General features: G+C 35.6%; 2 protein-coding genes across 2 annotated transcripts; both read right to left on the reverse strand.

Moving 5' to 3' along the window:
* Nucleotides 1-5051: 5051 nt before the first annotated feature.
* On the reverse strand, nt 5052-6870 carry LOC149957342 (uncharacterized). The gene is made up of 3 exons (XM_090166980.1): nt 6680-6870; nt 6125-6631; nt 5052-6066 (listed from the first exon to the last, which is right to left on the reverse strand). The coding sequence occupies exons 1-3, from the start codon at nt 6868-6870 to the stop codon at nt 5052-5054; spliced, it is 1713 nt and encodes a 570-aa protein (XP_090023106.1).
* A 101-nt stretch (nt 6871-6971) lies between these two features.
* Nucleotides 6972-8534, reverse strand: LOC149957343 (uncharacterized). Its single transcript, XM_090166981.1, has one exon. It carries the CDS (start codon nt 8532-8534, stop codon nt 6972-6974), a length of 1563 nt encoding a protein of 520 aa, XP_090023107.1.
* Nucleotides 8535-13050: the final 4516 nt, after the last annotated feature.

Raw genomic sequence — 13050 nt, forward strand, 5'->3', positions numbered from 1 at the left:
AAATATTTAAAATTTAATTTATTAATTTAAGTGAAATCATAAGTGTATAATATTGGAAATTAAGTGTGACACTTCCTATGCTTCACATTCAAGGTTTTATTGAGAGCTATTCACAAGACACGTAGCCTTTGAAAGCGCCTCGCTAGAGGGGAAGTTTTGTTCTGGTGATGACGTCACTTTGTTACTAGCTCGCAGTAAAATATTCCCCAAAGTGACAAACTTATGGAAGAATATTATAGATATGGTGAAATATATCAAAATTAATATATTGAATTAAGAGAAATACATCAAAATTAATATATTGAATTAAGTGAAATATATCAAAATTAATATATTGAATTAAGTGAAATATATTAAATTAATGGAAATATTTTATATTAAGTATATTAAATTACTGGAAATATTTTATATTAAGTATATTAAATTAATGGAAATATTTTATATTAAGTATATTAAATTAACAGAAATATATCAAATGAAATATATTAAACTAATGGAAATATATAAATTGAGAAAAATATATCTAATTAAATATATTAAATTAAGAGAAATATATCAAATGAAATATATTAAACTAATGGAAATATATAAATTGAGAAAAATATATCTAATTAAATATATTAAATTAAGAGAAATATATCAAATGAAATATATTAAACTAATGGAAATATATAAATTGAGAAAAATATATCTAATTAAATATATTAAATTAAGAGAAATATATCAAATGAAATATATTAAACTAATGGAAATATATAAATTGAGAAAAATATATCTAATTAAATATATTAAATTAAGAGAAATATATCAAATGAAATATATTAAACTAATGGAAATATATAAATTGAGAAAAATATATCTAATTAAATATATTAAATTAAGATGAATATATCAAATAAAATATTTTAAATTACTGGAAACATTTTAAATTTAATTGATTTATGGAAATATTTTAAATTTAATTTATTTATGGAAATATTTTAAATTTAATTTATTTATGGAAATATTTTATATTTAATTTATTTATGGAAATATTTTAAATTTAATTTATTTATGGAAATATTTTAAATTTAATTTATTTATGGAAATATTTTAAATTTAATTTAATTATGGAAATATTTTAAATTTAATTTATTTATGGAAATAGTTTAAATTTAATTTATTTATGGAAATATTTTAAATTTAATTTATTTATGGAAATATTTTAAATTTAATTTGTTTATGGAAATATTTAAAATTTAATTTATTTATGGAAATAGTTTAAATTTAATTTATTTATGGAAATATTTTAAATTTTATTTATTTATGGAAATATTTTAAATTTTATTTATTTATTTAAATATTTTAAATTTAATTTATTTATGGAAATATTTTAAATTTAATTTATTTATGGAAATATTTTAAATTTAATTTAATTATGGAAATATTTTAAATTTAATTTATTTATGGAAATAGTTTAAATTTAATTTATTTATGGAAATATTTTAAATTTAATTTAATTATGGAAATATTTTAAATTTAATTTATTTATGGAAATAGTTTAAATTTAATTTATTTATGGAAATATTTTAAATTTAATTTATTTATGGAAATATTTTAAATTTAATTTGTTTATGGAAATATTTAAAATTTAATTTATTTATGGAAATAGTTTAAATTTAATTTATTTATGGAAATATTTTAAATTTAATTTATTTATGGAAATATTTTAAATTTTATTTATTTATTTAAATATTTTAAATTTAATTTATTTATGGAAATATTTTAAATTTAATTTATTTATGGAAATATTTTAAATTTAATTTATTTATGAAATATCTTAAATTTAATTTATTTAGGGAAATATTTAAAATTTAATTTATTAATTTATGTGAAATCATAAGTGTATAATATTGGAAATTAAGTGTGACACTTCCTATGCTTCACATTCAAGGTTTTATTGAGAGCTATTCACAAGACACGTAGCCTTTGAAAGCGCCTCGCTAGAGGGGAAGTTTTGTTCTGGTGATGACGTCACTTTGTTACTAGCTCGCAGTAAAATATTCCCCAAAGTGACAAACTTATGGAAGAATATTATATATATATATATATATATATATATATATATATATATATTATATATTAATATATTGAATTAAGAGAAATATATAAAAATTAATATATTGAATTAAGAGAAATATATAAAAATTAATATATTGAATTAAGAGAAATATATAAAAATTAATATATTGAATTAAGAGAAATATATAAAAATTAATATATTGAATTAAGAGAAATATATAAAAATTAATATATTGAATTAAGAGAAATATATAAAAATTAATATATTGAATTTAGAGAAATATATCAAAATTAATATATTGAATTAAGAGAAAAATATCAAAATTAATATATTGAATTAAGAGAAATATATCAAAATTAATATATTGAATTAAGAGAAATATATCAAAATTAATATATTGAATTAAGAGAAATATATCAAAATTAAATATATTAATTTAAGTTAAATATATCAAATTAAAAATATTCATTTAAGTTAAATATATCAAATTATTATATTAATTTAAGTTAAATATATCAAATTAAATATATTAATTTAAGTTAAATATATCAAATTAAATTTATTAATTTAAGTTAAATATATCAAATGTCGTACAATAATTATTTGTGTAAATATTTAAAGGTAAAACAATGACACCGTTTTACAATATTGCAAGCGCAGTAACACGTTATGAAACTTCAGAAGAATATTCGGAAATTTTCATTTTTGTGTAATTCACTCAATGAAGATAATTGAAATCGACCTAACTCCCATTGAAGAAGTGTCAATGGAAGAAGCAACGTCCAAGGAAAGAATAGTTCAAACAAATATCATCGTAATCAGTTGTTATTAATTAATGAAGCCCAGTTAACGACTAATAAAAACTAGACTAACTTGACTACGTTAAGAATTATAAACAATAAATATTTGTATTATTTTGTTAAAATAATTGTACTTGTTTTATTTGAAATATAAAACTGAATAGCAACGTAAAGGTAGCCTTACTCGTAAACGAAATCATCATTTCTATTGCTTATTTCTACTAATTATTTTCTCGTGGTTTATATCAGTTTCTTCTTCTTCCGTAGCCTTCTGTTTCTTTGGTCTTCCCATATTCTTTGCTACTGCAGGCCTAAATATTTTTATCTGGGTTTCATATATCTTAAGTAGCTCCATTAAGTAATTTGTATATTTTCTAATTCTAATAAAACTTAAGTATTTCTCTGTTCTTTCATACATAAATGGTCTGGTAAGAATAGTTAAAAAGGTTTAAATTTATTTACTTTTAGCTGCAGCTACCGCGTTCCACAGTTCCACTGACCTCTATCAAAAACAAAACACGGCTAAGCCTAGGTTTGCAGACCACGTTGCTGAGTTGCTTGGCGGTTTTTATACTGAAAATTTAACTATTAAAAAACATTGAAGAATAAAACGTTATCGGTGCGACAAATAGAATATGCTTAAAAAATATATTTACACAATAAAAATATATTTTTTGTTTACACATCGCATATGTTTATCGCTTCCAATTTTCTTCAACACTCGCCCTCGATGAAGATATCGTTGTACGCAAAAAGATTCAACATCTGGCGTAGGCGTATGAAGACTGTGGTGATGCGAAAAGCTTTAACACTAAGGTGTGAGAGCAATTAGTTATAAGATCCGCGCAAAGTCAATCGCCGACTGAAAAACGAGAGACTAGTTACTTGATGATCAAGAAATCCAAATGATAAACACCACCCATTTAAAGCAACACAAAGCACCAAAACTACCTAACAAAACGCGCAAAATAAAGGTAGCTAAGAAATTTTTAAACCGCCGCTTCTTACACCTTTTAAAATATAACTGCCTCAACAAAAGTCATTAGCGCGAGGCTAATTTTTACAACAAAACGGAATTTTGGGCAGCGAGGCTACTCCGCGCTCCCATTGGTCAAGATCCATAGAAATGTTTCCCAACATTCCGAAACCGAGACGTCGAAAAAGGATTGGGACCCCAACAATAGCCTGACGCGATGGAAAATCCGAGGTCTTCTGAAACGGATTTCCAACGTGAAAAAATACAGTTAACAAAAATACAAAATTACACCAATGAAATGAAACTTGAAAAATATAAAACTAAAATGCAATTACAAGAATGAAATACAAATGACAAAATTTACACACTGACAATTATATACACTTAAACGTAATGCAATTAAACAATGGGTTAATTAATTTTTATTTACAAGAAGTGGGGCATGAAATTAATTTTTAACAGACTCCCGCCCTTGACCAGAATGGCCAAGATAATATAAAAACAAAAAATTAAAGACTAATACTCGATATGGTACAACATATGAACAGGCCGTTTAATCCTAGTTCCATTTGGTAACCTGACCATGCATGATCTAATCCCTTTACCAAACTCATCAACTAAACCATATCTCCACATTAGACGAGGTAGCTTAGGCTCCTCAATTAAAACAAAATCACCAATTTTTAACTCTTTTGTAGGTTTACATTTTCCAATATTGTGCGCGGAAGGCAGCTCTAACAAATAATTATGTTTCCATTTAGCCCAAAATTGATCTGACAAACTTTGACGGTGTTTTAACCGAATTTTTAATTGTTCCTCTTTGGGGTTTAAATGTTCGTTTTTCCGGAAAACCTGAGAAGGTAGAACGGTCAACCTACGACCCACTAAGAAATGGGCGGGGGTTAAAGGTATTGGCTCATTAGCGTCCCCGTAAACAAAGGTGAGTGGGCGAGAATTAATAGTCGCTTCAATTTCAGTTAGTACAGTTGGAATTTCTTCAAAGTTCAATCTAGATTTTCCGAGCACATTTCTGAGAGCTACCTTAACAGAGCGCACGAGACGCTTCCAAAAACCACCCCACCAGGCGGCGCGATCAGCGATGTACCGCCACGAAATTTTGTGAGCACCGAAAAAATTCAAAACTTCCGGACTCCGGATATTTTCAAACAATTTGGCTAAGTCGGCGTCCGCTCTTTTGAAGGTCATCGTGTTATCACTGTACATAACCCGAATTATTCCGCGCCGTGAAATGAAATAAATCCGACACCAGCTCTAAATGTATAGCGCGCGTTACCCCGCACGTGAAAAGCGCCACGTAACATTTGTTCGTGTCCTTCGAGTAGAGGGGACCCGCGAAATCTGTTCCCGTAAATTCAAATGGTGGCCCCGGAGTAGTCCGTGTGGTAGGTAGGGGCGCTATGACGACGCTGGAAGGCTTGGACTTGAACTTCTTGCAGACGGGACAATCACGTATGACCCTTTTAGTCAGTTGCCTCGCTCGGGGAATCCAATAATTTTCTCTTATTTCGACCAAGGTGTCATTTACTCCGCCGTGCATCAACCGCTCGTGATGGTGCTTGACCAATAGCTCTGAGAAACGATGATTGGGCGCTACAATACGAGGATGCTTCTCCCTGTCGGTGAAATTGTCTCCTGTCAAGCGCCCTCCTAGGCGCATGATTCCCTTTTCGTCTAGCTGTGGCTGGAGAGTTAAAAGAGACGACTCCCTCCGGACTGGTTTTTGATTTGTTAAATTAGCCATTTCATCCGCGTACGATTGCTCTTGGACGACTCGGACCCAATATTCCTCCACCTCTATCGTCTCCTCCGCTTCGATCGGCGACAGAGGTCCTCTCGGTCGCTTCTTCGTAGCAATTTTTACAAATCTTCTTATCCAAGCCGTGATTCTTAAAACAACCTTTAACGCGCTGTATCGGACCAGCTCCAGTACTGGACCAATAGAATTTTGAATGAGGCAAACGGCTTGGATTGCTTCCCTGTAGGTCGCCCTTAACTCCTTTTCCGCTAATTTGGTATCCATTTTTCCGCTCTGAATTCCCGAAGTGAGTTCTCCACCGCTTACAAACCAATCTGGCCCGAACCACCATAGTTGACTTTTAGATAACTCCAATAGCGATTTCCCTCTTGTCGGCAAGTCTGCCGGGTTGGTTTTCCCTTCGCAATGTCTCCAATTCAGAGGATCCGTTAATTGATGAATTTCTTTTACCCTGATCCATCTCAGTACAATCGTCGAATCCGTGTAAAACCGTATATGCTCGAATTTACCGGAAAACGTTTGCGAGACGAGATCCGATAAGGGCGCCCATCAATTCAAGCCTAGGTAAGGTTAATTTCTTTTCCAATGGCGCAACTCGGCCCTTCGATGCGATGAGGGCAGTACGAACTCTCCCGCCATGCTCCCGGTACCGGACGTAGGTGACCGCGGCGTAACCTTTCTCGCTCGCGTCAACAAATACGTGTAGCTCTGGGGCTACTTCTTCCAGCTTTCCATCAAAAATGTGTCGACGAATTTTAATTAGTCGAAAATTTTGGAGGTCCTCGCACCAATTATTGTATCTTTCGGACAATTCCGGTAGCAGTTCGTCATCCCACGCGATGATCTGCTTCTGTTTTTTATCCCCTTCGCTCTTTTCTGCCCAAAGTTCTTGAATGATAAATTTAGCCTTCATAACGAAAGGCGCCAGGAAGCCCAAAGGGTCGAACACCCTCGCTACCGCTTTCAAGACCCACCTTTTGGTATTCTTCCGATCGACTAAAAACTCCGTTAATGCGCTGTGATCAAAATGCAAAACGTCATTATCTTCGTTCCAAGAGAGTCACAAAACTTTGGTTGATTTTTCCTGGGAGCCCTGGCTTTCATCGTTACTAACCCCAAGGCGCTCTAGTAACTCCGCGGAGTTACTCCTCCACTTCCGTAGCGTCATACCAGCTTCCGAAAAAATAGTTCCCGCTTCGTTTGACAGTTTATAGGCGTTCTCGACGTTGTCCGAACCCGATAGAAAATCGTCCATGTATATTTCTCGGAGAATTGCTTCGCTGGTGATAGGATATTTCTCCTTGTAGCCTTGAACGTGATGCCTGATGGTCGCTGAAAGCAGAAAGGGGCTCGCATTTACCCCGAATGCACTCTCTTTAGTCGATAGATCTCAAGCTCTTGTTTTCCCTGATTCGGTTCCAATGTAATCCACAAAAATCGGAGCGCGTCCCGATCTTCCGGCGCGATGCTTATTTGATAGAAAGCCTTTTCGACATCGGCTATTACCGCAATTTTCTTCTCTCGAAACCTGACCAAGATTTCGAACATTTTTGGTAAGAGATTCGGTCCCGATTTTACGCAATCGTTTAATGGCAATGTACCTTTTGCAAAGCAGGACGGGTCATAAACAATCCGGAGCTTGGTTGTAAGGCTTCCCTCCCGTAGTACCGCTCTGTTAGGAAGGTAATAAACTGGCCTCCCCGCTGGAGGAATTACTTCGCTTTCTGGAACCTTTTCCACGATTCCAGTTTTGATCTGCTCCGTCATGACCTTATTGTAATTTTTGAATACGCTGGGGTTCGCTTTCAGTTTCGTGAGTAGATTCCGCGTTCGACGACTGGCTACTTCGAAGTTGTCGCCCATTTTTCCAACGTTGTCCTTCCAGGGCAGCGCCACTTGATATCTACCATCTTTCTGGGTGATTGAGTTCTCGAAAGCCAGCATCGTTTGTTCATTTTCTTCCGATTGATTGGTGGACTTGTCTTCAATACCGAGTGCGTCCAGCTCCCAGAACGAGCGCAATTGAGAGGAGAGTTGCCCTTCGTCAATGCTTATCCGCATTACCGTTACGCAATTGACCCCGATAGAAGGCGCTGTGGAGTTAGTCGGGCCGTTGATGGTCCACCCGAAGAGCGAATTCGAAGCGACGAGACCCGGTCCTAATCTTTCCGTCTCCTGGTCATTGATGATGTACCACAGGTAATCCGTACCGATTAAAATTTCGATGGGGGTGTCTTCCTGAACCCCGAGCGCTGATACGTCCGCATCCGAGAGTTGTAGACCGCGCTTGGTCATTTCTTCGATAACATCTGATGGCGGCGAATTAAATTTGGCGTTACAGATGTTTCGCGCTTCCAACGCGACGATGGAATGCCGCTTTTCCGGAAAACGGATGTTGCTCAAATTTACCCGCATGATTTTACGCCTGTACCGAATAGGTGACCCGCCTTCGAACCGATGCACGTCTACGGTCTCTTCGCCGAGGACCTCGAGATTAAGCCTTCGCGACAGACTTTCGCCGATGAAACTAACTTGACTACCGCTGTCAAAAAACACGCGTGACTTTAATGTTTCTCCTCTCGTATCGGTTACTAACACTCGCGCTGTTTGTAGTAGTACCTCTTTCTTGGGCCGTTCGACGCACGCGCTGGTTACGGCCGTTCCTCCCGTGGGGTTGATCGGCGGTTTAGGGGCACTATTTTGGTTGCTGACGCATACCGCCGGGTGGTGTTTCCTACCGCCAAATCTACATTTACGCCATCTTTGATGGCAATTTCCCGCCATATGACCACCCTTTAAACATATAAAACATAGCCGCTTGTTCAAAATAACATCCCTGCGCTCCGTAACACTTTTGTCGCACAGGTGTGGGAGATGATCCGCGCTTTCACAAAATGGGCAATTTCTGACATTAGACATTTTATGGTCGACCCCTACCCTCAAGGACGCTGCCGTAGGCAAGCCGCTCTTATTATTGTTATTCAATCTTACGGATCTAGGGCCATAGTTACTATTTTGATAATTTGGTCTATCCCGGACATTTCTAGATTGAGGATCAGTTCTTTAAGGGAGCGCGCTCTTTCCATACATGCAATTTCGGTTTGGACATAACTTAATAAATTTCTGTATTCCTATTCTGATCGCTTATGAACCTGACTTCTACCAAAAGCTAATACAATGTCTTCCGGTAGTAACCCGCCGATAAGATGCACTAAGAAACTACCGTAATTCTCAACATTTACATCCAATGCCTCTAGGCTTCGTACTTCTACCTCGCAAGAATCATACAGATCTTTTAAAGCCTGAATGTCATTAGAGTTCGAAACTGGTTTTAATTGTATGAGATTGTTCTTATGTTTACCGATAATAAGCTCCGGTCTCCCGAATCTATCCTGAATGAGCTCGATGGCCGCGTCATAATTTTCCTCCGAGGTAGCTAAGCCAGCTATGGCCCTAGCGGCCTTCCCTTCTAAATAACTTCTAAGAAAAACAAACTTATCCAATTTTCCAATGTCCTTTCTGGAGTGGATCGCTGTCTTGAATTGTCCCCAGAAGGTTTGCCACTTAAGGTAGTTTCCGTCGTACCGTGGTATTTCCAATTTTGGGAGGCGCACTGTAGGTACGGCCGCCGTCATCACGCTCGCCGTCGTCAAGCTCGCCATAGCCTGATTGTCTTCCTCGCGCCTGAGATCCGGGGGTCCTCGCTGGTCTGCCGACTGGTGTAACGGTTGGTGACGCTGCTGGTACCGTCTAGCTCGATTCAGCACGATGATAAGCCGCTCGTTGTATACCATTGCTGCTTCTAATTCCAATTCCAGCTTCTCGACTTCGAAGAATTCCTGGATTTCCTTGTCGTAGGCTAGAAGATCCTTTTCTTTCGCGTCCAAAATCCGACCCAATCTTCTAGCAAGTTTAAGTCCGGATCCGCTAATTTCAAACTCGCCTCGATTTTTTCTATGGTTTTTGTTACCCACGCCTTTACCGAGCCCCGCTGGCTAACTAGGCGCGCTAGTTTCTTTTCTTCACTCGTCATAATTCTATTTATTGTTAATACCGCTCCAACAAATTAATTTAACTGCACGTTCGACTCACCACTCAGTTTCTTGATCACCGTTCCCGGGTTTCGGCACCAAAAAATGATGCGAAAAGCTTTAACACTAAGGTGGGAGAGCAATTAGTTATAAGATCCGCGCAAAGTCAATCGCCGACTGAAAAACGAGAGACTAGTTACTTGATGATCAAGAAATCCAAATGATAAACACCACACATTTAAAGCAACACAAAGCATTTATTTCCAATACCGAAAACCAAAACTACCTAACAAAACGCGCAAAATAAAGGTAGCTAAGACATTTTTTGAAACGCCGCTTCTTACACCTTTTAAAATATAACTGCCTCACAGTGCTTCCACTTCAAAAAGATAATTTTACCCAGACATAAGCTGAAAAATACCCACTTTTACCCTTTCCAAATTTCCAAAATACCCTTAAAATTCCCACAAGAATCAAACAATAAAATACCCACTGATACCCATTTTTAATTTAAAAATACCATTAAAATTCCCATAAAAAACACCGATTTAAAAAATGTAGTTTAATTATCACAGTTTTTTTCTTTAATTTTTACAAAGAAAAAGACACTAATATTAATGGTAGGTATGCAATTCGCTATATTAGGGACGAAAACAATATTTTTGTCTGCTCCAATCGGCAAAGCTGACAACAGAGAAAGAACCTAAAAAGGTCTCGACATAAGCAAAAACAGTTTTTTACTTACGGCCAACTTAGTTACACTTTGTCAAAAAGGGAAATTATATTTCATGGTAGATTATTTTCAAAATTTTTAAATACCCTTAAATTTCCCATGAAATGTTCAAAATACCCTCATTTTACCCATTACCCTCAATCTCGAAACAAAATCCCTCTCGAGGTCCATTTTACGCGAAAAAGGGTAAAATACCCTCAAAGTGGAAGCACTGCTGCCTCAACAAAAGTCATTAGCGCGAGGCTAATTTTTACCACAAAACCAAAGATGGGCACGTTTTGTTCACGAACCAAAGAAAACCGAGATCAGAGAACGAAATATTACATTCCCAAATAAAGTACTATTTCTTACCAAAATTATGTTTTGTCATATAATTGAGTGAATGTTATTAGATATCACACTTATTAAATAGTTTTACGGATATCACTTCGTAAAATGACCTTTAGCTCTATATCTACCTAAGATTTGTTATTGAATAGTCAGTTTTCAGATTGATCATTTTAGAATATATTAATTACGACTTATAGGCAAAATTACGGTCGTGAATTATTATTTGAATAATTTTTACCGGCGATCACGACGTGAAAATATTAATATTGGTTTCGAACACCAAAATTACCGCTGTTATCTGACAAATAAATATTTAATCACCAGTAAACCGTACGATAATATATCTGGACATTAAATAATTTACATTCTTGTAAAAAATAAATACCGAAACACGTCTTGAGTTCGAGATAAAAAAGGACCAGATAGGTATTTTTTTTAAAATAATATTATCTAACTTTTAATTTAGTATCGTGTGGCGAGTGTTTACTGCTCCTTGAAAAGATTAGTAGACCTTCTATTCGGCTATTACATTATTCGTGTCAATGAAGGTGGAAGGTTTGCGATTAGTAAGCATCCTCAATTATTGATAGTCGACGATGAACGAAGACAACGAATTAAATCGAGCTACCACGAGTAACGCTGACCAACAAAATCAAGCTCCTAAGTTAATAAAATGTCCAGTTTTTATCGATAAATTCGATACAGGGAATTTCAGGCAGTTCAATATCCATAAGTACTTTGATTATAAAGGTTCTATTGAAATTACTGGTACAAATACCCCAGGATCAAACAAAGTGTTAACTTGCAAACTATGTAACGAAAACAAGAGAGGGGACGGAGCATCAAACTTTGAACGGCACATTCAGGTACGTTGTCCGAATTTTAAATAGACCTTAATGTTCTTTCATTACTCTGATACAAGCGATTTACGAAACGAAATTGATGCACGCGACCAACCGTAGAATTGGGTATAATTCCGTAGAATAATAATAATAGTAAAATTAGCTAGGCACCACCACATGCTTATGTCATCTTAAAATGCGTAGGAGGGTGGGGGCAAGCCCTTCATGCCAGGCGAGCTAGCCGACAGCTCCCAACACTAACTATTACCGTAGAATTTCGTCGAGGTTGGTAGAATTTCGTCGAGGTGGGTAGACCTGATGTTATGTAATGTTTCATTGGATATTTTAGGCCAAACACAAAGACGTTGCACTCGTACCACGTGGCAGCTTGGAAAATGGCCATGAGCTCTTACAATGTCATGGGTTACCACGCAAGCAAGTTCAAAAAATTAAATTGACATCAGCCCAGCAATTGTTTTTCAAACAGTCGATGGTGGATTTAGTGGCTGTCGATGGCCTTCCTCTCAGCTTTATCGAAGGAAAAGCTTTTCAAGCGTTCATTACGATGTTCTTACCTCAAATCAACATTCAATGTCGTCGAACCGTAACGAGGGACTTAAAAATGGTTGTTTCCAATGAAATAACACCGAAATTAAAAGATTTGCTTCAAAACCAGTCGTATTTACACCTGACGCTCGACATATGGAGCGCACGATCGAGGGAAGCCGTTCTAGGTGTAAAATTCCAATTTATAAATAATGAGTTCGAACTGGTAAATCGCACACTTGCATTCACACATTTCGAAGAAGCACATACAGGGGAAAACATTCTGGCAAAACTTGAACAGATTCTGCTCAACTTAGGCGTGATGTCAACGCAGGTACTTAATTATCTATATGCTCTTTTAAAAATAATTATCAAACATTTACTTAAGTAGATTGTCACAGTTTGTGCTGATAACGCCAGCAACATGGTTAAAGCCTTCAACCTTCAAGCAGTATACTCGGAACCTTGGGAGGTTGAGGATTCTGCTGACGAGTCTGACGCTGACGATCAATTAGATACTGGTAAATAGCAGTGAGTCTGCATTTTGTTAAAATCATTCTTTGAAACGTGGTATTATTATTGAAGTCACATAAATCTTTAACCCCAGCAAAAATACATTCATGATCGGTTAACGCCAGACTTATTTCAAAATAAGTAATTCATATCGTTTATTTAGCGTGGAACGATGAAAGTTGGATGCTGATTCAAAGCACAATTTCAAGCGATAAGTGGAATAGATTAGGGTGTGTCGCCCATACGCTGCAGTTGGTAGTAGTCGACAGCCTAAAAAAAGACGAATCATCGAAAATAGTTTGCCAATACGTCACTGGGGTCGTAATGTTTTTTCGCAAGTCTACGAAATGGACGGAAAAACTACGCGCTTTAACGAACGGGTTGGATTTGGTTTGTCCTGTAAAAACCCGGTGGAATTCGTTATGCTTTGCCATGGAGAG

The sequence above is a fragment of the Leiobunum rupestre genome, chromosome 2 (assembly GCF_980474605.1).
Source record: "Leiobunum rupestre chromosome 2, qqLeiRupe1.1.hap1, whole genome shotgun sequence".
Lineage (NCBI taxonomy): Eukaryota > Metazoa > Arthropoda > Arachnida > Opiliones > Sclerosomatidae > Leiobunum > Leiobunum rupestre.

Coding starts and splice junctions, on each gene's coding strand:
- LOC149957342 (XM_090166980.1), bottom strand. CDS start 6,870: ATGGACGATTTTCTATCGGGTTCGGACAACGTCGAGAACGCCTATAAA. Junction 6,632..6,679: donor GAAAAATCAACCAAAGTTTT/GTGACTCTCTTG, acceptor TTTTGATCACAG/CGCATTAACGGAGTTTTTAG. Junction 6,067..6,124: donor CGTCTCGCAAACGTTTTCCG/GTAAATTCGAGC, acceptor GAGATGGATCAG/GGTAAAAGAAATTCATCAAT.
- LOC149957343 (XM_090166981.1), bottom strand. CDS start 8,534: ATGTCTAATGTCAGAAATTGCCCATTTTGTGAAAGCGCGGATCATCTC.